General features: G+C 38.1%; 1 protein-coding gene across 1 annotated transcript; it reads right to left on the reverse strand.

The window, feature by feature from the left end:
• Nucleotides 1–100: 100 nt before the first annotated feature.
• LOC123715364 (low-density lipoprotein receptor-related protein 4) lies at nt 101–22642 on the reverse strand. The gene is made up of 35 exons (XM_045670344.1): nt 22501–22642; nt 19089–19272; nt 18770–18955; nt 18544–18662; nt 17108–17312; nt 16784–16913; nt 15176–15282; nt 14512–14671; nt 14125–14275; nt 13748–14058; nt 12314–12500; nt 11974–12127; nt 11611–11820; nt 11292–11473; nt 11002–11165; nt 10789–10926; nt 10609–10714; nt 10310–10460; nt 9933–10094; nt 7221–7433; nt 6961–7150; nt 6798–6888; nt 6386–6548; nt 6040–6173; nt 5798–5885; nt 5495–5600; nt 5114–5417; nt 4581–4909; nt 4348–4471; nt 4181–4275; nt 3857–4100; nt 3410–3665; nt 2966–3154; nt 2702–2856; nt 101–2267 (listed from the first exon to the last, which is right to left on the reverse strand). Exons 2-35 carry the CDS (start codon nt 19183–19185, stop codon nt 2136–2138), a joined length of 5733 nt encoding a protein of 1910 aa, XP_045526300.1. The 5' UTR covers nt 19186–19272; nt 22501–22642; the 3' UTR covers nt 101–2135.
• Nucleotides 22643–23465: the final 823 nt, after the last annotated feature.

Consider the following 23465-nt stretch of genomic DNA (forward strand, 5'->3'; position numbering starts at 1 on the left):
AAAGTCGTTTGATTCCTCTCTCCCGCAATGGACCCAAATTAAACACGAGTTTATTTGAATAATTTCTATTTATTACTTTCAGTACAATAATAAATTGGACAACAGTTTTGACACCTTCTTCGCAGGAGGCTGCAAAGGTGTAAAAGCCGTTTATTTACTTAAGACTAAAGATCGAATTCATACCGACGCTGAAAACGAAGAATTTTTTGGCACGGAACGCACTCATACGCTGAAATAAAATTGGGGACTTATTGTGTGCGCGTTTAGCACCTCGTTCGAAATATCAAAACGTAAATTCCGTCATCTCTTTCCTGGCGTAGCATCTGGTATCACAGCACTCGACGATTTCCCTCTTACACTCTATGATAACAAAACCAATAAAATCTCCACTTAAAACTAATAGAAACGTCATAATATAAAACTCTAGGTACGTAAGCGAGTTTCTCACTTCGACAGAGTGAGATTGGAAATTCTAAATAATTTATGTCTCGTCACAAACAAGAGGGCGGATCGATTCGACCTTATTCATATTCAAATAGGAAAGTTTTTATAGTTTACCGTCCGAAATAATTTAACGCTCGTCGAGCATCAGACGATGTTAGTTTTTAAAAATTATCTAATAATAAATATATCTTTACATGAAAATATATTAACCTTTCTATGTACAACGTTTAGGAAATCATATAAGCGTGAGTCACAGATTGAGCTGAACCTATAAAAGCCTTCGAAGCAACGAGGTAGCCAAGTAATTAATGAAATAACAAATCGACATCCGTCCTAAAATCTATCTATCTTATTATAATCACCCTGTGGAATGTCGCACTTCGCATCAGAAATCAATCCTCATTTGAACTTGCACGTAAATCTTATTTACTAAACAAATTATTGTGATATGAAAGTCAACGTTCACAAGATGCTTGCAAATCTTACACAGGATCATTATTAAATAAATCAAGCAAAATCAGATACAAATAAAATATTTACACCAATTGTACACAGGTTGACAAAAATGTCACAATTAAAACTAATTATTTACAATTGATATTTTATTGTCACCATATTATCGTGGTGAATTAAACTAAGACGACTTCTTCCACGCGACGCCACTTTATTTCACTAAACACGTAATTAATGTAAAAATAATTATACTTAAAGCGTTTAGGATTCAATTAGGGGTGACTTTGAAACAGTGTTATTTCTGAATATGAAGAACCGAATAAAATTGGTCATAGCTGAACTATTAGTAAATATGACTTGGAGAAGTTCGAATAGCGCCGTGTGAAAAAGCATCAACAATGTTAAAACAATTACCGATGTGTCGTACATTTTTAGACCGGGATGTACAAGAAGGAAGAAAATATCTCAAATCCCCATCAATTTCTGTTCACCAGATTAAAAAAAAAGTAAAAATCTAACAATACCGCTCGTCTCTCGCTCCCCGTGAGCCTCGGAGAGTCGAATGAGGAGCGCCTTGTACAAAAATAACACCAATTATTTCACCAAACCTTACAACAGAGATATTCTAATACACTTAGGGACTTGCGATATCGCACTTACAAAACTCACCCTCGATGGGGTCCGGCTTGTGCGTTAATTCTTAAGTTTCGCTGGCGGATATCGCAGTCTGAAGTAGGTGTAACGACACATATGCCTAAACACGTCTTCTACGTAACGGACTACAACGTGAGATCATCGTTTCAGTTAGATAATTCTAAGTAGGTATATAAAATACTCCTTTTCCATAGGCTATAATGTAGTTTTCAGTTTTTACGATAAAAAACTGGTGGTAATTAATACGAACTTTTGACACAGATATTTAACGATATAAGTACTTAGTAACGAGGAATACAAATATACGTATTTTATTTTCCAGTTAATCTTTGACGTATTTCACAGCAACACTGCCTAGTTTTAAACCTACTACGCTGTATCCATTGAGGAGGTCTACTGTTTTGTAATTCTAAAGGTGTTCAGGTAGTTTTGCAGGAGATGACCTTTAACCTAATAAAACCACTAATAGTTGCTCTGTTAACAATTTTTTTCTTGGCATTTTCGAAAATCTCCCGCAAAGCAACTATTTAACACCTCTTTAACTACATTACCAAGCGATTGAAGTCCTAATGCTGCCGAGCCGTTTATGCGAACGTGTGTAAGGTGACAGGTTCGAAGTCGTCATGTGTTGGAGGCCTGACTGGTAAGTCTTCCTGGGAAGAGGGCGCCGCCAAGAGGCTAGTCCCTTCCTGGATGTACACATTTGTTACGCGATTCTACAACAAAATGTAATTTTATTCAATTAAACTTTAAAAAATATTAAAAGTATTGCCTTTTGTTAATTTTGAAAATAATAATAATAATGGGAGTTAATATTGAAAATAAAAAAAATAGCTTTTACACATTAAGAAAAACACTTTTTGAACGGATTAAAGCTATGTATTATTTTTAAAACTTATAGTTATTCACATAATTCTAAATTTTATTTTTTTTTCTTTTTCCGACGTTTCGCGTACTTTTCAGTGTGCGTGGTCACGGTGACTGAAGACGAAAGGTGTTAAATGTCAAAAGTATCGACTAAAAGATGACGGGTTTTTGCAAATCCGTTCAAAAAGTGTTTTTCTTAATATTAAAAGTATTTTTTTTATTTTCAATATTAACTCCCATCCGTGCCTATAAGAGACAAGGTGAATAGAAGTCGTAGCTATACCTCCTGTTTGTCGTATTTGAAGATTCCGTGAAGGCGGTAACTCTTTTTGTCTTCTGAATTCGTTTGTTCATAATTCGGATTGTGGAAAGTGATGTGGCAGCTCGAGTCTCGGTGGGTTTCTTTCAATTCGCCGTCACGGTCTTTGAGCACTCGTACTGTAAAGCAAAACTCAATGTGAACCTAATCGTAGAGTCGTACATACATACTTTAGACGCAACTGGAATATTACACAGTAAACCCACTTGAGAGAGATTAGGTACTCACGGCAAACAAAGCCAATAGCCATAGCTCCAATGATGATGATGATCACGACAGAGGCCCCTATGATAATGGCTCCGGTGTGAGATTGTGATTCTGGAGCGGGAGTAGCCAACTCGATATGTTCGTAGTCCATGTAATCGTAGTTAGGCGGGTAGCGGGAGGGCATACGGAGCTCCACCTTCTGTTTCGGTACTGAAAATGGATCCTCATCAGTAACGTTTATAGAAACTGTCGTCTATGCTTCGCTAACATCGCTTATGTTTATTTGCTATAACGGTTTTCACACACACTTGTTTATTCTGATAAGCGAAATGAGTGAAATATGGAAATAATAAATAACCATTTGAGACACAACGAGAGTCAGATTTATAATTGAATTTAAGTGGTTACTTTCACAGCTTAGCTACTCTCAATTGAAAGTTAATAATTCAATGGTTTCCAACGTACTTGTAGAACAAACGGCGTCGGAGCGATCGGGGCAAGCACACACGTAGTCGTGCCCTTTGAAGAAGCAGAAGTGTGTGCACCCGCCATTATCCTCCATGCACGGGTTCCAGCCGTGCTGTCGCTGGTGCGAGACTGCCTTTATCTCCATGGCCATTTCAAAATTTGAGCTTACTGCTGTCACGTTCTTCCCTGTGTTCTTTTCTGCGCGCATCACGGCCTTTTTGTTCCAATCCGTCCAATAGATAAATTCGCAAAACTGTGAAAGGGATTTTTATAAAATTTCTTGAAAGAGTACGTTTATATTTAAATTAAACGGTAGTCTCGTCTGTAGCAGTAACTCTTAATTTTAGTAGTTAGTAAGTAAGGCAACGAGCCTTTCTTTTTCGTAAACACAAATTCATCAGAAAGCAATTAATGAGTACCTGTCATGAATGTAACTATAACTACCTGAGTCATTCCGAAAGGGTTCTTTGCATCTGGCACAAGTTGAACGCGATGAAGGCCGTTCAGGTCAGAAGTATCAATCCTATTCTTCAAGGCATCTGTCCAGTATAACCTGCGTTCTACGTAGTCAATGGTTAGTCCATTCGGAAAACCTAGATCATGGTCGACGATAATTTTCCTCGTGGTTCCGTCCAACGCTGCTCTTTCTATGCTAGGATTCTCTCCCCAATCGCTCCAGTATAAGTAGCTATAGTCAGTAAATTAAATGAATAGTAAATATATGAGTAATATTTCTACATATATTTAATAAGATAACAAATAACAAACCCTTTTGCTGGAAACACAGCAACAGATCGCGGTTCATCTAGGCCTGATACTAAGACTTTTCTACAACTTCCATCCAGCTTAGCTACCTCCACCACCTTCGACAAAATCACACACGCCAGTAAGCAAACGTTAACTGGAGAATAAATCTAAATAATACGAATACATACCTTATATTTATTATCAGTCCAGTACAAATTGTCAGCTATCCAGTCGACGGCGAGACCGTTAGGCGTCTCCAGGGTCGTGTTCACTATCATTTTGTTTTCTGTCATGTTTTCCATATTCAATGTCCTATAAACATTTATCAAATATCACAATCTTATTGATACCCATAGATCATATTAACAATGCATTGATGATGTAGAGATAGGTTGTTGTGTTGTTTTATACTGAGACTAACCTGATTTCATGAAGTTTAACATCAGTGTAGAATATTAGTTTCTTATCCCAATGAAAGTCGATCGCTATAGAGCTCTCCATGTGTTGTACGGGAATATTGATATCTTTTAACTCGGGGGTGTCGAGGGAAATTATCGTCATGCTAGTACGGGTGGCGAACGTGAGGAAGTTTTCCGGGTGCTTCTTGCAAATCTTGGGCTCCGGTGTCGTGTCGTTCTCAAAGAGCAATCCAGTGGGACATGCGCAGGAGAACCCGCGAGAGTTTCGTAGACAGAGATGAGAACATCCACCATTGTTTGTGCCACAAACATTTTCTAGCTTGTAGTCGCTCTTTAAATAAATAATGTCGCAAAATGTAACAGGTTTATAAATAAAAAAAACATTGACTACATATATACCGTTCTTGTTCGTCTAATATAAAATCCAAATATCAAAGCCAATTCTGAGGCTATACAATATACATAAAGTTACACAAATTGAGTACATTTTAATTGAAGAAAACTCTAGGTTTTAAAAAAACCTACACAAAATTACCTGAATCGCTCGAATGTCCATCAGTCCCTCGAGATTCTCGCGTATAATGATTTGGTCCTGCACATTGTTCTTATCGGCTCTATGCAGAGCCTTAGTTTTCCAGTCCGTCCAATAGATATGCTGTCCCACGATAACGATGCCGTACGGATATGGCACATTACTAAGAATGGTCTTTCGGGCCCATCCATTGAAGTCCGCGCTCTCGATAGTGTTTGCTTTAGCGTCGTTCCAATAGAGTCGGTTTTCTAAGCGATCTACGGCTAGACCATTAGGCCATTCTACACTTTGCGATACAATTACACGCCTGGAAACAGTAGACTCGCAATAGAAATTTTATTGGTTTTCGGATGATCGTACTACGAAGCTTTAGAGTTAAAATACCTATGCGTTCCGTCCATATCAGCTCTTTCAATTTTGGCCTCTGTTCCCCAGTCAGACCAGAACATGTAGCCTCGTTCGTAATGCAAAGCGATGCCGCGAGGAGAATCTGGAAACCACACACATCATAGTACGTAGTACTTTTATGATAAAGTTGAAATAAATACATGTTAATATAATTTAGCATTGTTAACTTAATTAGCGCAACACTTGCTGATTTATTATTGTGTCAGGCACAGGCGGCTGATCGTTTAGATGTCTATAAAATAATATGCATATGTCTATCAAAAACATTTCATCATTTACCTAATCCCGTCCACACGAGTACTTTCCGATTAGAGCCATCAAGTTCCGCTACTTCAATGCTATTTCGACCTCCGTCAGTCCAATAGATCTAACAAATAAAATGTAGAAAAAGGTAAAAGGTAAACCAAATCAAACGTCAAACTATTATTTGTGTATTCATCTTCTAGTCTATTTATTGTGTATTCATGTTCTGTTAAAGCAAATCAGGCGTGTTCTGCAATGACAAATAACTTCTCACTCACCTTCCTGCCAGTAGAGTCGACGGCTAGGCTGTCAGCCGTCTGTAGTCCTCGGGTGATGATAGTCTTGATTTGGGAGCCAAATCGATCCCCACGACGAATAACCCGCTCAGCCGTATCCGTCCAGTAAATCAGGCCTTGCAGATACAAAATGATAATTTTTTTAAATCAGGAAATGCACGCAACAGCATCGTAATAGACGGCCAGGGTAATACTGGGTTTGATTCCTAGCTTACAATAATTTTTTGAGTTGTCGTCGAAACGATTCATCAATATAATAATCGAAATAATTGTGTACAATACATTAGTTTTGATAACACATTAATATTAGATAATAACAATATCTTACCAGTCTGATGATCGACATCGACTCCAAGAACATTTTTAAGTCCTCGGAATGGGAACACGACATCGACCAGGTACGGGACATCGAAGGAGACGAAACGAATGTCGAGGCGATGAGCAAATATCAGGAAATTCACTGGGCCATCCGCGCATCTCTTTCCGTCCTCCTGTCACACGAAGGAATGTTTAATTACGTTTTATTTAATGTGAAATGCAATAGATAAAAACAACGACCCAGAACAGGAGCCAACAGGCTTTGGTAGAGACGGTGGTCAGCGGCCGGATGGGATGTCGTTGATGCCTTGAAAGATGGGATAAAGAAAATAAATAAAACAATTAGAAAGATGTTAAAGGTACACAATCTCCAGTATAATTAATATTTAACTCGTTATAAAATATATGTAAGACAAAATTACCAAAAGTTTAACTCCCGTTGGACACGCACACGTTCTTCCGTTGGGTTTCAAAAGGCAGAGATGAGAACATCCACCATTATTTCTGCTACAACTGTAAGTTAAAGTAAGGCTTATAATAAAAGTGCATCGAATTTTGTCACGTATTTCTGTAGTATGTCCTCACCGGTTACTCCCACCCTTCCTGTCCTTATGGAACACCCTAACGTCCATCAGTCCTTCGACGCCTGCACCCAGCGTTCTGCGGTTCTTTCCGGTGAACTTGTTCGCAGCTTGTATGGAGTTTGTGTCCCAGTCAGTCCAGAATACTTCGTCACCGTAGAGGTCGAGTCCAAAGGGATGTGGGAGGTGTTGGCCTACAAGAAACATTCTTATTCAGTTTGTTGGCTAATACTAGGTACTATGTATTCTTAGTAAACGTCATACCGATTAATACAGTACGTCCGGTGCCGTCAAGGTTTGCGTATTCAATGGTGCGGTTGCCGTCAGTCCAGTAAATTCGGTTGTTCGCCAAGTCCAGAGCCAGGCCGTTGGGCCACGTCATATCCCCGAATATCAAGCGTCTTCGATTACCACCGTCCATATCTGCCTTCTCTATGCACGGATTTAGACCCCAATCTGACCAGTACATTACGCCACCTATAAAAGTATTATCTTAATGCTCCAACATGAACAGCCGTGATCAATCTGACTTCACAACATTGGCGCGCTGCGAGTCCCGCACCTCTCTGCCTCCAGGTCCTTCAAACGGGAAATCGCTAAGGCAAAGTCAGAGCACATCGCCAGATTTGGCGAGAGATTGGCCCAACTCCCTTCTGGGACCCGAGCCTTCTGGTCTCTCGCCAAAGCTGTACAAGGGAATTTTTGTCAGCCATCGATACCACCGCTGCACAGAGAGGATGACTCGCTCGCCCACACTGCGAAGGACAAGGCCGACCTCTTGGGCTGTCTCTTGGCGTCCAACTCGACTTTGGATGACCGGGGGAGATCACCACCGGCGATTTCGCGGTGTGATAACTCAATGCCGGAAATCACATTCCAGCAACGTGCTGTTCGCAGAGCACTATCTTCCTTGGACATTCATAAGTCGAGCGGGCCGGATGGTATCCCTCCAATTGTGCTGCGTACATGTGCTCCTGAGTTGGCTCCGGTCCTGACGCGCCTTTTCCGGTACCTGTACTCGCTCGGCACTGTCCCGAAGTGCTGGAAGACCGCTTCGATACATCCGATCCCTAAAAAAGGCGATCGCTCTGATCCATCCAACTATCGCCCAATCGCAATAACCTCCTTGTTCTCCAAAATAATGGAATCCATTATTAATGGCCAGCTCTTGAGTTATCTAGAGGGCCACCAGCTGATTAGCGATTATCAGTACGGCTTTCGTCGTGGTCGTTCAGCTGGTGACCTTCTAGTATACCTTACTCATAGATGGGCAGAGGCAATTGAGTCCAAGGGGGAGGCACTAGCGGTTAGTTTGAACATAGCGAAAGCCTTCGATCGGGTGTGGCACAAAGCACTGCTCTCGAAGCTTCCAGCCTACGGGCTTCCTGAGAAATTATGCGACTGGATCTCCAGCTTTCTAGCCGATCGGAGCATCAAGGTCGTCGTCGACGGAGCATGTTCCGACCTTAAACCCGTGAATACTGGGGTCCCACAAGGCTGTGTTCTGTCCCCGACCCTGTTTCTTCTGCATATCAATGACATGTTGCAACTTAGCAACATTCATTGCTATGCGGACGACAGCACTGGGGATACTCTTTACACTGGCCGGGCAGGTATTTCTCGGGCAGTTGTCGATGAGTACCGGAACAAACTTGTGTCTGAAGTCGAAACTCTTTTACGTGGAGTCTCGGACTGGGGTAGACTAAACCTAGTCCAATTTAACCCCAAGAAGACACTAGTTTGCGCGTTTTCCGCGAAAAAAATACCCTTTGTCGCTACTCCTCTTTTCGAAAACACTCTTCTTGAAGCCACAGCCAGCATCGGAATACTTGGCGTTGACATATCGAACGACGTTCAGTTTCGCGGTCATTTGGAGGGAAAGGCTAAATTAGCCTCCAAAAAGCTTGGTGTGCTCAGCAAGGCGAGACGGTACTTCACTCCGGGCCACCGCTTGCAACTCTATAAAGCGCAAATACGGCCCCACATGGAATACTGTTCTCACCTCTGGGCGGGGGCTCCCCAGTACCAGCTCCTTCCACTTGACCGTATCCAATGAAGAGCGGTTCGAATCGTCGATGACCAATCCCTCTCCGAGCGGCTCGATCCTTTGGCGTTGCGTAGAGATGTGGGGTCACTCTGCATCTTCTACCGCATTTACCATGGAGAGTGTTCAGAGGAGTTGTTCGGATTAATACCTGCAGCTGAGTTTCAGCATCGGACGTCGAGGCAAAATACAAAATTCCACCCGTATCACCTCGACGTCCGACGTTCCACGACTGAGCGTTTCTCAAGGCAATTTTTGCCGCGCACCACCGCTATGTGGAACCAGCTGCCCACTGAAGTATTTCCGAACCAATTCGACTTAGGGTCCTTCAAGAAAAGAGCGTACAAATTCTTAAAAGGCCGGCAACGCACTCGCGAGCCCTCTGGCATTGAGAGTGTCCATGGGCGGCGGTATCACTTAACATCAGGTGAGCCTCCTGCCCGTTTGCCCCCTATTTTATAAAAAAAAAAAAACCCCTTCCACTTTTTCCTAGTGTTGAGGAGGCCCGTGCCCGTTAGGTCGATTAATTTGCCACGCCAAAATCAATCGTCAGTACGAATTCTCTTAACGGTACGTCTCTATCAATGGTATGTATGGTTTGTACCAAATTAATCATTTTAAAAATATTCTTATAAGGAAGCAAGACTAAGTTTTTTTTGTTATATTCTGGAAAGCTATGACTTTATCTATGACAGATTATAATTATCTATTTGTTGATGAGAGATAATAACATGATTCGGGATCAGAATAAAATAAAATAAATAAACTCGGTTCAGAGTGTTGCTATGCTAGATTCGGAATTGAGTATAATTTTTCAACATTCAAATTAATTTTATAATCTGCGTTTTCTTATAAAAAATACCAATTGTCGTGCTCTGCATATTTGTCGTGTATTAGTTTACGCATAATATTAAATTATCGTGAGAAAAAACCTTTGGGATCGACTACGATGTCTCGTGGCTTGTCAATGTTCTCCCAAGCCAGAAGACTTCTCATGGTACCGTTTGAGTTGGAGACCTCTATCCTGTTAGTGCCTGCATCTGTCCAGTACAACTTGTCTGTTATCCAATCGTAGGCTAATCCAGCCGGTGATACTATAACGGAAAAATGATGTAAGGCACATATTTACCGATAGACCAATTTCAATCCACTTAATATTCTGAAGAAAATATTTATTCCTGATTCATTGTCACTGCGCAAAAAATACCTTTCATTTTCACAATATATCATTTTAATATATCTCGATTTGTTAAATTAATTTTGTTAAAAAATACGTGGTTTTCTCAACGTGTAGTTTTCACGTACTTACTTAAATTTGTGCTCACAACGACGGTCTGATTCGACCCATTAAGGTAAGCTCTATTTATGGTGTCTTTTTCCACGTCCGTCCAGAATATTCTCTTCCGAGCGTGGTCCCAGTCGAGAGCGACCGCCGATTTGATCGAGTCCACCGGTATAACCTAAAACAATGAACTTATAGTAAAATACTTAGCAAGGAGCGAGATATTTTTTAAACTGATATTGTTTCCACGGGAATCCGGTATGTATAAAAGAGACTAGTACAATCGGACCGAAGCTAAAAGCTAGCTATCACTAAACAGTTCATACCATGTCCAAAGAGTCCATCTGTTTACGTGGATTGAGAAGTTTCAGTCTTATATCTTTTCTTCTTGCAAACAATAATAATTTCTCAGGTGTATCTTCACACGTGCGACTGAAACAAAAATGAATGAGCTTTTCCTTCATTTGCAAATAGGAACAATGCGGCGAATACTATTAACAACGCACCCGTTAGATTTAAGATTAAACCCGATCGGGCACCGACAAGTGCATCCGTTACTGTTTGGCAGACAAAGATGTGAACAGCCGCCGTTGTTTGATCCGCAACGGTTCTTGTAGGCGGTCGACTGTCGTAAAGGGTGGTAACTGAAATAAAAGAGACACATTACGCGTTTAGCCGCGTTGGGGCGCCTTTTTAGGCGATTTATAGTTTGTACTTACCTCTGTATGTCCATGGGCACTTGTAAGCTCGCGTGTATTGTCTGCATGCCCATGCCGGTTTTCTTATTGATAGTCGAGATGCTCTTGGTGTGCCAGTCCGTCCAATAGATGGCGTCTTCGAATACCGTAAGTGCGAAGGGATGAGGTACACCTTTGCTCGTTATCTACGCGATAAATAGGTTTTTATATATTATTATATAGTAGATTGCATAAGATATATATGAAACTTTGAAAGTGAAACATGTCTTGAAGTTAAATGTAAGTAATTTCTATAAATAATTAAAACTGACCCGTTTTCTATCTCTGCCATCAAACGAAGCCTTTTCGATGACGTGGTGCTTAGCATCTGCCCAATATATCTTGGACTCTGTGTAGTCGATAGTGAGACCGTTGGGCCAAAAGATTTCGTCCACGATGACGCTTTTACGTCTGCTGCCGTCCATATCGGCCCTCTCGATTTTAGGATTTGGACCTGATAATGGAGAACATTTTAAAAAGTGTAGGACTACCACTTCATTTCAAATTGAATATTGGCTTTTTGTTACACGAAATTTAGAGCTTTCGACGTCATCGCTATCGATATTAAGAGAACTCCACAAACCGACTTACCCCAATCCGTCCAGAATACAAGAGCGTCTCCCGGATGTACAGCGACAGCCCTGGGCTTGTCCAAATCACTGGCCGCTAAAACCGCCCGCTGTAATCCATTTAACGTTGCCACTTCAACTCTTCGCGTCCCCGAATCCGTCCAAAAGAGAAGATCATGTATCCAGTCGACCGCCACCCCGCTTGGTGTTTCCAATCCCCATCGTATCACATCTGTTGGATTCCACATACGATTACGAAATCTAAACTGATTTTATTATTCAGATTTATTTATTCCTCAGGTTGGATTGCACAGAACAAAAGTCTCTTTTGAACATAATTTATAATTTCGCTGCACAAATGTTCTAAATGTATTTGTAAAGCTACCTGTCATATTGTTGCTCTCTAAGGGTGCCACTCGAATGACCTTCATGTTGTTTTCAGTCCAAAAGAGTAATTTCTTTTTATAATGGTAGTCCAAAGCAACTGCATTGTGCAGTCCTTTTAGAACTGTGACGTAATTATCTCCGGATAGCCATACCTTGAAAAGTTAAATATTTACAAGAAGATAAAACGCGAATTTAACGTTTAAATCTGCAATTAACTGACGAAAAATCTACTTGATACTTTCAATAAATAAGTTAATCTTATTTTTAAGCGTAAATTTTTATATTGGATGTGAGTTTTAATTTTATTCAAATCATCTAGTCTACTTAATTTATTTTACCTTGCGGACACCGATACTGTTTGAAAATAGCAACGTAGGTGATTCTCCAGTTGCTTTACAAGAACGTTCGTCTGGTCGCAGTACATAGCCTGTCATACATCCACAACGGAAGCTGCCTTGAGTATTGGAACACGTCTGGGAGCAAACTGGGTCCTGCTCGTACATACATTCGTCGATGTCTCGGCAACTGAATGTATTGTATTGTCAACATAAACATTTAGTGCTATTAAGTATTTAATATTATAAAATAAAACAAAACGTAATTTAGAAAAAGTCGAACAAACTAATCAGGGAGCCCACCATGTGCCCTTATTGTGAGCCTATTGACAACCTACAACTGACATGCATCGCTTATTCGTACCATGTTTGTTTGCATGAAAATTCGTACGATGGCCGCTCGGCTGAACAAAAATTTGACCGTTGCGCCTTCAAACTATGACAGAATAAGATATTCTAAAAAAGCTACTTTTTGATCAACTTTTTGTATCGAAATGTCCAAATAATATTTTAGAATATATAAATTTCAATATTTTTATTCAAATATTGTTCATAAAGTTAAAATAATAAGATGTATCTAACATAGGAAAAAAATATAATTTTTATATTTCGTTAATCATGCCTAAGCAAATACTACACAATAGGGGTTTGTTCCTGGTCTGCCTGCCTGGTCATTTATTTTACAATAAATAAGAATGCTTTATCACTAGTATTTATTATAATTAAACTTTTCCTTATTATGTTCATGAGTTGTATTATTCTACTCAGATTTTTTGTTTGTTTATATAAACATAGTTATTTTGAAATTGACAATATGTAAAAAATAAGCCATTTGAATATGTTCCAATAACTATACGTATTTAGTTAGGATGACGCCATCAAGATAGAAAAAGATGTCTACAGGCAATGTTCAAGTGGGTTGCACATATGTTAATATATTTCATTGGGGTTTATCTTAGCCAACACGTCTCTATATTCAGCGAGTTTTTCTGGTTTAAGCTTTAAAGGAAATATAATTATTTAAAATATATGACAATTAATTATCTAATGTTAACGTATATACTAAATTTATCAATTTAAAGGAATTAATTTTTATTATATTTACGTATGATTTTCTAGTTACAAGTTGATTTGTAATATATTTTGCAAAGGGTTTTATAACACTTCGACATAGGTATTTATTTTTAGAAAAAATTATGAACAATACTTACCCCAGCATAATTATAACATGAACAATTTGTAAAACTATTTTTATGAAACTGAATTTATTTTAAATTTTATTGACTTTAGAAACTTAAACTCAACAGCATCTCAACTGGATTGTTTAAAGAAAGCTCATAGTAGGCCCCTGGCCAACAAGTGATACAAGATTGAAGCGTCAAAAGAATGTTTAAACCAAATTGCCAAAAACTCTACTAAACCATACAAATTTTAGACCTGTAACCATCGTCATTCAGGAGATATCCAATTGGGCAAGCACACGCTGGTTTTCCATCATGCGTGGTGATACATTCCCTCTCACATTTATCTCTTCCCGAACATTTTCGCTTCTTTGGACACTTTTCTTCGTCGTCACCCTGAGGACAGTCCTTCATGCCGTCACAGACGTGTTTTCTGTTCACACAGTTACGGAATGCTGAATTTGTTTGTAACTTGCACATGTATTGGTCTTCTTCACAGTTTACTTCACAATTTGTTTCATCCTCGCCATTGGAGCAGTCGCGGACGCCGTCGCATAACCAGGTTTTCTACAAACCCATGTTAGATTACTCTCTAAGTCGTGAAATACTTAAACGCTTCTTAGTAGTTCTTACCGATATGCAACGCCTGTCCTCACACGTGAACTCATCTGCAGTGCAGTTCCGTATTCCGAGTGCTTCGCAGTTGAGTTCGTCGTCACCGTCCGTGCAGTCTCTGTCCATGTTGCATCGCCAACTCTTAGGGATGCATCTTCCATCGTTGCACCTACATTATATTATTTGTAAACTAATTGGTGTTTAAAAGTCTATGTTTAACAGTACGATGGATGGATGGATGGATTTAAAAGTAATTTATAAAGTATATTGAGCACTATTACTCTGAGTAAGTTTCATAATGTCTATATCTTTCATGTTTGATATTTCATATACTTTTTTTCAATTACAGATTGTGAACACCGAACGATCAAAGAAACAGATAAAATGAATATTTAGTCAACTTACTTATACTCTGTGGCTTTGCAATTTCCAGGCAGAAGAGGGCAAGAGTCCTCGTCGGTCCAGTCCCCACAATCGTTGTCACCGTCGCACCTGAAGTCTTTACGCACGCACTTTCCATTGTCGCACTGAATTTCGTTTTCACCGCATCGTAAGAGATCGACAGCTGTATACATTACAATAACACCGCATTAAAGTAAAAATTCATTTATAAATGTATAACATATACTTGGGAATAGTAATAAGTTAAGAGGCTATTTGGAATTCCTTCTGATATTATTTTACAGCATCTCTCAATGGGATGGAGCAGCATCGTCTTCCGTTGCGTACGATGAGAAAAAAAATCCTTCTGTGCGTGTGTTGATTTTGAATGCATTATTATTAGCATATATTTTAACGTTAATCTGTAAAATGTGACAATTATAAAATATACCAAAACTACGTCCGTTTCGCAAAAACGTAAGTAAAGTTAAAGTAGTAGCGGAGAGAAGAGGTCAGTATATGTCCGTTAGTCAACCAAAAAGCCCTCCAAAATCTAGTTTATCTAAGCTACTATAGAAAGTAATGATGTAATTTATAAATAATTCAAATCGTTTGTTTAAGATCTCAGAACAGGATAGACATACTTATTTATGCGCCTCTTTAAGCAAAGCAAAGCAAACCAACTTACGACAGTGGATTTCGTCCGAGTCGTCAGGGCAATCGGCCTCCTTATCGCATCGCCAATGAAGAGGTATGCAGTCGCCGGATATACACGTGAACTGATTGTCTCTGCATCTAGACACAACACAAAAGTCACGATTACTATAATCTTGTCATAACGCTCTGGATTTGTCCTGCTCAAAGACATTTTAGTGTACAAAGCGGGATTCGTAATCAGTAATCATAGTTAACAACAAGGTTATTTTGATATAAATGTATCATATTTAACCCCATACCATTACATATACTACATATGGTAACAATCGTACGAAGCTGTGAAATTTTGGACAATTTAATTATGTTTTGTCGCCGAGGGATTTCTTGTTAGACATATGTACATATACATATACATACATATGAGTAAGTTATTTACTTGTTGCAAATACGGAGTGGCCAACAAGACTACAACTAAAAATAACTGATACTATTCTCGACGACCATCAAGAAATGTTATTGCTATGTAGAGAAAATTCTATTTCCGACGAAGACTTGTTCAATTGAAATAGTATAACACGTTAACGTCAAGGGCTCCTAAGAAATAACATAATTAAAAACGGTTTGTTTCAATACATTGCTCGCCCACGGAAATGGATATATCGGGTCGGGATGGCGCAAGGCTTGTGTGGGCGCGTTGCCACGGTGACGGGACACCCGCCCGCCCCGGCGCGCGCCCCTCGCCGCCCCTCGTCGCCCGACGCATTATCGATCCGCCCGGTGCAAGCCAGCCCCAATTTAAACGATATCTCACCAACGGTTTCAGAATCTTCTTCAGAGTTAGACTTTAATAGATCTAGTAAAGTTTTATTATTTTAAACAATATATAATTAATTAGACGAAATCAATTCACTTATGTAATCTGCGACTGTCATGTCGGATTCGCGCAACAGCCTTATAGCAAATAACCGAACTCATTCAGAAACTTTTTTAATATTTTATTTGAGTACGTCCTATTATTAAATAAAATATAGAATATTACATCTTTATAACACGTTTAAATCTGATTCCATGATGGTATGAAGCTAAATTCTATAATAAATAATAAAGTGAGATCATTCCGTTATAATATGAAAATGTATTTAGTGAAATTTCCTTACATAATCACGTAACTCACGAAGGCGACGAAGGGTGAGATCACGTAATGTATGTAAAATAAATCTATTGACGAGATCCCCATCAATGGGATTATTTCTATCTCGGCAATCATTACCATACTACAGAGTACAGTGGATAGTTTTAGTATTCATCAACCCTTGAAATAAAATGCATCTTCATTCATATTTACGCAATCTTCACTTACGGTTAACTAACGGTTAATCTCGATTAACGTAATTCACGAATTTTATTTATGTAAAAGATCTATTTATTTCAAAATCAACAAATTATACCACATTAAATTGAATTAAAATGAGACTTGAGATTTTTACGACTTTAGTCCACCGCGAACTTTAATTTGTATTATTATAATCCATACATTATGAGGAGGGCGACGAATGGCCTTATCGCTTACAACGATTTCTTTCGGGCTACACTATTAAGCTTTCCCTTATTTCCTTCTTATTCCCGATAATTTCCTTACTTGTCTTTTGAGCAGTTCATTTCATCCGTGTTGTCGCGGCAGTCGTTGTCTCCATCGCATACCCACTCTTTATGAATGCACAGTCCGTTGGTACACGAGAACTGCGCTTCGGTGCAGTTCAAGTCAGAACCTAGTTAACATTTCAAATTTCAATAAGTGCGTTGTGATAATAGAAATGTAAATATATCAATTTTGTTCCGAGCGCCTGCTGAGTTGTAATTATATAAAAAATTGTAGTAAAACTATGCCAGAAATCTTCGGCTCAAGAGTCAAGAAAAGCTAGATTTATTTGTAAAATACAATGTTAATGAGTAAAGCAATCACCACAATGAGTCTCATCGGAGAAGTCACCGCAGTCATTGTCCCCATCGCAGAGCCAGTCAAAAGAGATGCAGACATTGGTGCCGTGGCAGAGTGTGCGGTTGTCTTGTTCATCGCATGGCCTGCTGCAGCCGGCTTCATCTTCGTTGTCTTTACAGTCCGTATTGCCATCGCATCGCTTTTCAAGCTCGATGCAGGTACAGGATGCCTGAGATCATAAACCATGTAGAAAACGTATATAACCGTTTTAAGGACATGTTTATTGTTTAATGGTCAAGCGATAACTAATTGCTAACGTCATTCGTTCAGTACGCACGCGATTTTTGTGTTATCTCAGTTTACATTTCATAATTTCAAAGTGTCTAGACGTAGTTACTTCGGTTGTGGTAAAGAAAGGAAGGATCAAAAACCGTAAACAATAAAAGATGGGCTCGACCAAAAGTAGCAGACGAGGTGTTTGCGAGGCCAGAATACGATTTTATTTTATTGTCGGAGTTCTGGGATTTTAGATTTGAAGTTTTAAAGCAATTGGATAACCATTAAGAAAAACACTTTTTGAACGGATTAAAGCTATTTATTATTTTTAAAGTTATAGTTATTGACACACTTATAGTTAGTCACCGTGACCACGCACACTGACAAGTACGCGAAACGTTGAAAAAAGCAAAAAAAATAAATTACATAGTGGAAGAAATGTGGAATCATTAAAAATACGGGCTACTCAAACAAAGAATCACCTTCATATCTGACGATTATGTTTAAATACTACGGAGGAAGAATTGACATCGTATATAAAAGGAATATGTGGCATGGAAGTTGTTAAGATGTTAAGGATATTAAGACGAATTCCAAAAGGAATATGCCTCTTTGCAACGCGTGAACTACGGTTGCGAAAAATATCTTTATTCATATAGGTAAACAAGTAGGAACGTCAGAAAAGAAGTTGTGTACGACCAACCAGGCTCCAGAAGATACCACCACTCCTTATTTGGAAATTGTATTCGTTTATACATCAAACTACCAAGCTAAATTAGAGAATTATCACTAAATGAATTCAAATCCCTCGTTAAACGCAAATGAATCAATAAAGCTTTTTTATAAATTTGACGAATATTTAAATGATCCTAATCCTAATTTGTATGACTCAAAACTAAGCAATTAAAAAGAGTGGCGGAGAGTTTATTGCCAGTTCTTCTCTTCCGTTCTACGCCTTTGATTTGAGAACTGGCAGTAAATGTAAAATTAAAATTATTTTTTTGACGTTCATAAGTGTACATTGTGTTACCTATATGAATAAATGATTTTTGCTTTCACTTTACTTAAACACGTAACTCGGTACATAGGTATACGATATATATCGTATTGGAAACATATAGATATCATAAAAATAAGGTTTATAACATATTTTTTTATTATTAGTTAAAGGCCTGAAAACATACCTGACAAGCGAAATATTCTTTGGTGCATGGCACATGGCATCCGCCATCATCACCTCCATCATCAATGTCATCAGCCACCACGTAAGAATCCCTCGGATTTATGTAAACTCGTCCAATAGCTGTCAAAGTCATTACTTTATTATGTAATATTAATAGATAGCGATTGCTATTTGACGATTGAGGTGTCAATACTTTTACTATTATGTGTCCATCTAACAATACTCACGGTGCCAAGCATCCACTCGCGTATAAGGATTGTGAGGTCTTATGCCAGGGACCTGCATCGGCCCCGGTATTCCAATAATGGGCGGCTGGTATGGGGGCACACGCCCCACCGATCGAGTGTCCGGCACAGGAGGCTCCAAAGATCCATTCGTGTAACGACTGTGTGGTATCGCGTCATCACAAAATCCTAATAGACAATGGTTATTTTACTATAGTTGAGTATGCTTCATTGATGCCTGAACATACGCACTTTTTCCGGTGATCGAAGCCAGGTGAATTAAAAGATACTAATTGCTATGAATGGAAATATATAAACTCACCGGTGTGGAGGATGTATATCGTAATTATGTTGAGAAGTAACATTTGTTGGGTCAGCATTGTTAAAGCTGTGAAGTCGATTATTATACAGGACACCATCTAAGTGACCTGGTCGTGCTCGTTTTCGTGTAATCTATGCCTCGGGGAGTCTAACATGGCTCGCTGTCTTCCAATGCTTCGGACCACCTATTGAAAATACAAAATACACTCTTTACTGGAATATAATATGATTTGGTGTGACTCTCTCGGTTTCTTATTTTTTTATATTAAAGTATTCCTACAGCTACTCAATTAAAAAATATTCAAACAATTACATTATACACAATAGCCAAAAACGGAATACATATTCAAACATAAACATAAAGCCATAAACAAAAAATATAACAAAGCACAAATTCATACTAAATTCTAGATTATAAGTTCTAAGATTCATTGATCATTATAATAATAATAAATATTTTTTAAGCATTCTTTAGTCAGAACAAGATCGATCACAACTGTGCCAAATGTACCAAAACTGTAATATACCTATTACCTAGTCCAGCCATAAGTTCGGTCACAAATTAAAATGCATGTTTTTAAATGAAGTAATGCAATATTATTCAAGTTTATACCTATATATGTATGTAAAAGACTCAACAAAAAAAATATTCTGTTCGAAATGGCCACCACTTTGGCTTTTATACGGGCCTTTAATCTGTTTGGCCACGTATCCATAGATTCACGCACCGCAAGGGAAGTTTCGCCGCTGCTTGCTCAAAAGATTTGTTAACGGAATCAATGTCACCGCGTCGTTTAGAGCAGGCCATGTCCACTAAATCTGATCATAATTTGAAGTCTTAAGGGTTGAGGTCTGGGCTAGATGAGGGCCAGTCCTCAGCTCTTATAAAGTCCGGAACGTTGGTTTCAAGCCAGATTTGGGTGTTTCGTGCCTTGTGGCCCAGGTGCCTCCTTTTGGGAAGTATATTTTTAAAAAGGGTTTTGCTAAGAGGCTCCACAATATCCAAGACACTTAAGACTCTTAATACACTTTAGCTGAAGTTTTCACTCCGTTTAAAAACTATTTTTTTGTGACTCCTGTTTGTGAAACCATCACTGACGCAGGATGATGACCACGTTGTAGCTTTCCGACCACTTGAGCAGCTTCTTTAGAACTGTGAGCGTACACTTTATCATGTTGCTTATGGTAGTGTTCTTCAATCGTGAAAATTTATCATCGGTATGATAGACGAAGTGATGTTGTATCTGTTGATAGTACGATTTAAGTACGAACTTACGGCTGACACCAAGATTTTGAAGTGTCTGTAATATGAGCAACTGCTCCATAACCACTTTGTGCAAGGCGATCACTGCAGTCCTATTTTCTTTACCACCCCATTCCGTATTGTAATTTGATAATGAACACGAAAAAATATGTGAAATGAAAGAATCGAAGGAAGTTTTTGAAATAATATACGTGTTGCAAACTCAAAATAATAAAAAAGTTGAGAAAAAAAAAGAAAAGTTTTTATGTAACAGTATTTATGGCTAGACTAGTTAATTAAAGTCAAAATCCAATTACCACGATTTAATTCCAACGTGGCTAAAAGTAGGTATTTTTCAATATACTTTTAGTTACACAATAGTTCTATTTTTATCTCGACGTATTTAAATTGATCTCGACAACAAGACAAAAATACCTTATAACTTAATTCATAATAACGGTACTGACGTCATTGTGTGGGTGAACTGAATTTATATCAAGTCAATTTGTATAATGAGATTGTATTATATATTTAATAGAAAGTATGTATAGTGGATGCCATTATAGAACCTCCATCGCCTGAATCTACTTCGACTTAGAATAGTATGGATGTACTTACATTTTCGTATATGTTTTATTGGTTGATTTACTTTATATATCTGACATCGTTGACAAACGTTGTTTTTTAGGCTATGTATAGAGGAGCAATTATATATTACATAAAGATAGATCAATCCGCCCATTATGTTCTTCAAGGTCGTTATCAATTTTGTAATAAGAAACATTTTTGTATTATTTATTATAGTATAAACGTAGTAAGTAATACCTATTCCAGCTATCCCTTTGATTAGTAAAGTGAGGGGGAGGTCGGGAACGTGGGACTGAATGTGTAATGCTTCTCGTATGATAAGTATATCTGATATTTAATCAGCGAAGTTTTCGTCTAACAGCTAAACATTTGTCTCTTAAGAGACGTAACTGAGATGGTACTCCTGAAGATAATAATGGGGCGAGCGCCAACTTAGGTACAAAAATGGATAAAATATTTTATTTATTTGCCTTTAAATCAAAGAAATAGATAGAGTAGTGTATATATTAATGTTATTTATACTTTATAATAAACGTGTAGGTGAATCTTTTGTGCATAGATGGAGGAAATTCAACTGTACTTGAGAACGGAACGTCAGTAAGAAAATTGTTAAATGGTAGTTGATATTATTTTAAAACTTAAGATGTAAGCAGCCATTTTGAAGATTGAAAATCCTGAATCTCGACACTGGGCATGCGCGTAATAAGCGCGACGAACTACTTGTTGATCCCAATTCCATTCACTACGCACAGCCTCGCGCATTACGCCGTAACTTACAAATTTCCATAAATTATTATCTGACGTTTTTTTCCAATTAATTACATTATTTTACCTTAATTCTAACAGAATTGTTCGCTTTAAACTTTCCTTCATAATATTATTTTTGGGGTTTCACAAGGCGTCTTTAATAAATAATATTCATCTATGTATGGCTGTTACAATAAAGTCGATTTAAGTTATTTTTAGTAATATAACAGTAACATTCATTTGTCTTCAAGTTTGGAAGATAGTGACGTCTTTGTATGCACGAACGGTCTATTCTAGATTTGAATCAGAATGTATACAAAAGCATTGAAATGTTTAATATCTCATACACATGATATTTTTTATACGTCATTAAATAAGCATTGGTTTGATCTCGTAGGCTTTTTTCATAGTTTTCTAAATTTGGAAATGCAAACACATATTCTACGTATATACTATCGAAATAACGTAATAAGAAATCATCATTTCAATACAAGCAAACCGGTCGATCAATACGGCTGAGAGGCTGCGCGTGTGTTCATCTCCCTCCTCTCCGTACCTAAGCTACCCGAACCCCGCCGCCCACGGATGTGACCGTGAAAATTTTATGCGACGCCAATTTTAAAATTAATTTTACATAAGACATTAATAATTATCCACTGGCAATCTCCCACATATTATGATCAAATAGTCGGCAGTTTTTTTTCAAGTATACAATCTTCATAGTTTATCTAGGATTATCTGAATAGTGGCTAACATTACTCATTATGATTGTAATAAGATCAATTTAAAATCATATATCATTACGTTAGGTCGACGTTGGCTACTCAGTACATACCTATCCCTTAACCACAAAAGCACCAGTAAGACATTCTCCACACAAAGTCACAGAACAGTTTTCCAGTTTCAGAATCACTGAAATCGTGGTTTTTAGTAACAATTTAAACCAAGTTATTCGGGCACTTACGCTGACGCGATCCTCTCCGTAACGAGGAAGGTACTGAGTGATCTGGAACCTTACCCTCCCCCGCCCTGCGCCTTGCGCCCCGCGGTCTGCGCTACATCGATGAATGGACCGCCCGCCCTAAGCTCTACCTATTTAAAGTATAACATTCGCCTACATTTGTATTATGTCGTCTACTGAGAATAACATTCGATGGAAATAGACCAGCTCACAGTAGACATGTTCGGAGAACTTTAAGTAACTTAGGAAAATCTATTAAAGCCGCTGAGACACACTTTAGACTGAAACGAGAAGACAAAAAAGCGAGTAATGTAAAACACGAGCGGATGTCAATAATATTCACTAGAACAGTTTTTTTTTATTTAACTATATTTTATGGAAAGATTAAATACTTCAACAACAGCTAAAACCTTACAACAAGTACGTACGTAATACGTACTCATCACCTTTTTCTATAAATAACAAAAACAACTAATTATTTGGCTAAATTACATTACATTTACAATAAATCCTTACTACCTAACATTGATTACTTTTGGTACGTAATGTAATTTTATGGCTGAAGTAGAGTTATCTGTTCTGGTTCCTTAGTATTAGTAGTAATTTATAAAAAAGTAAATCTAAATAGATCAATGTGACGAATTTAGTTATATGACAATAATGAAAATCAAAAAAAACAAATTTATCTCTAATGACATCTAGAGGACTACTTCAGTATCTGTTACCTTTAAGTTGTGTAAGCATTTCCACATCAACCCACTGTTGGAGGTTTATTGCGAACCGACTTTGAAAATTAGTGAAGGTCTAATTTTATATTTTAGTACAAAGATGTCTCTGAT

Source organism: Pieris brassicae, chromosome 10, assembly GCF_905147105.1.
Source record: "Pieris brassicae chromosome 10, ilPieBrab1.1, whole genome shotgun sequence".
Taxonomy (NCBI): Eukaryota; Metazoa; Arthropoda; class Insecta; order Lepidoptera; family Pieridae; genus Pieris; species Pieris brassicae.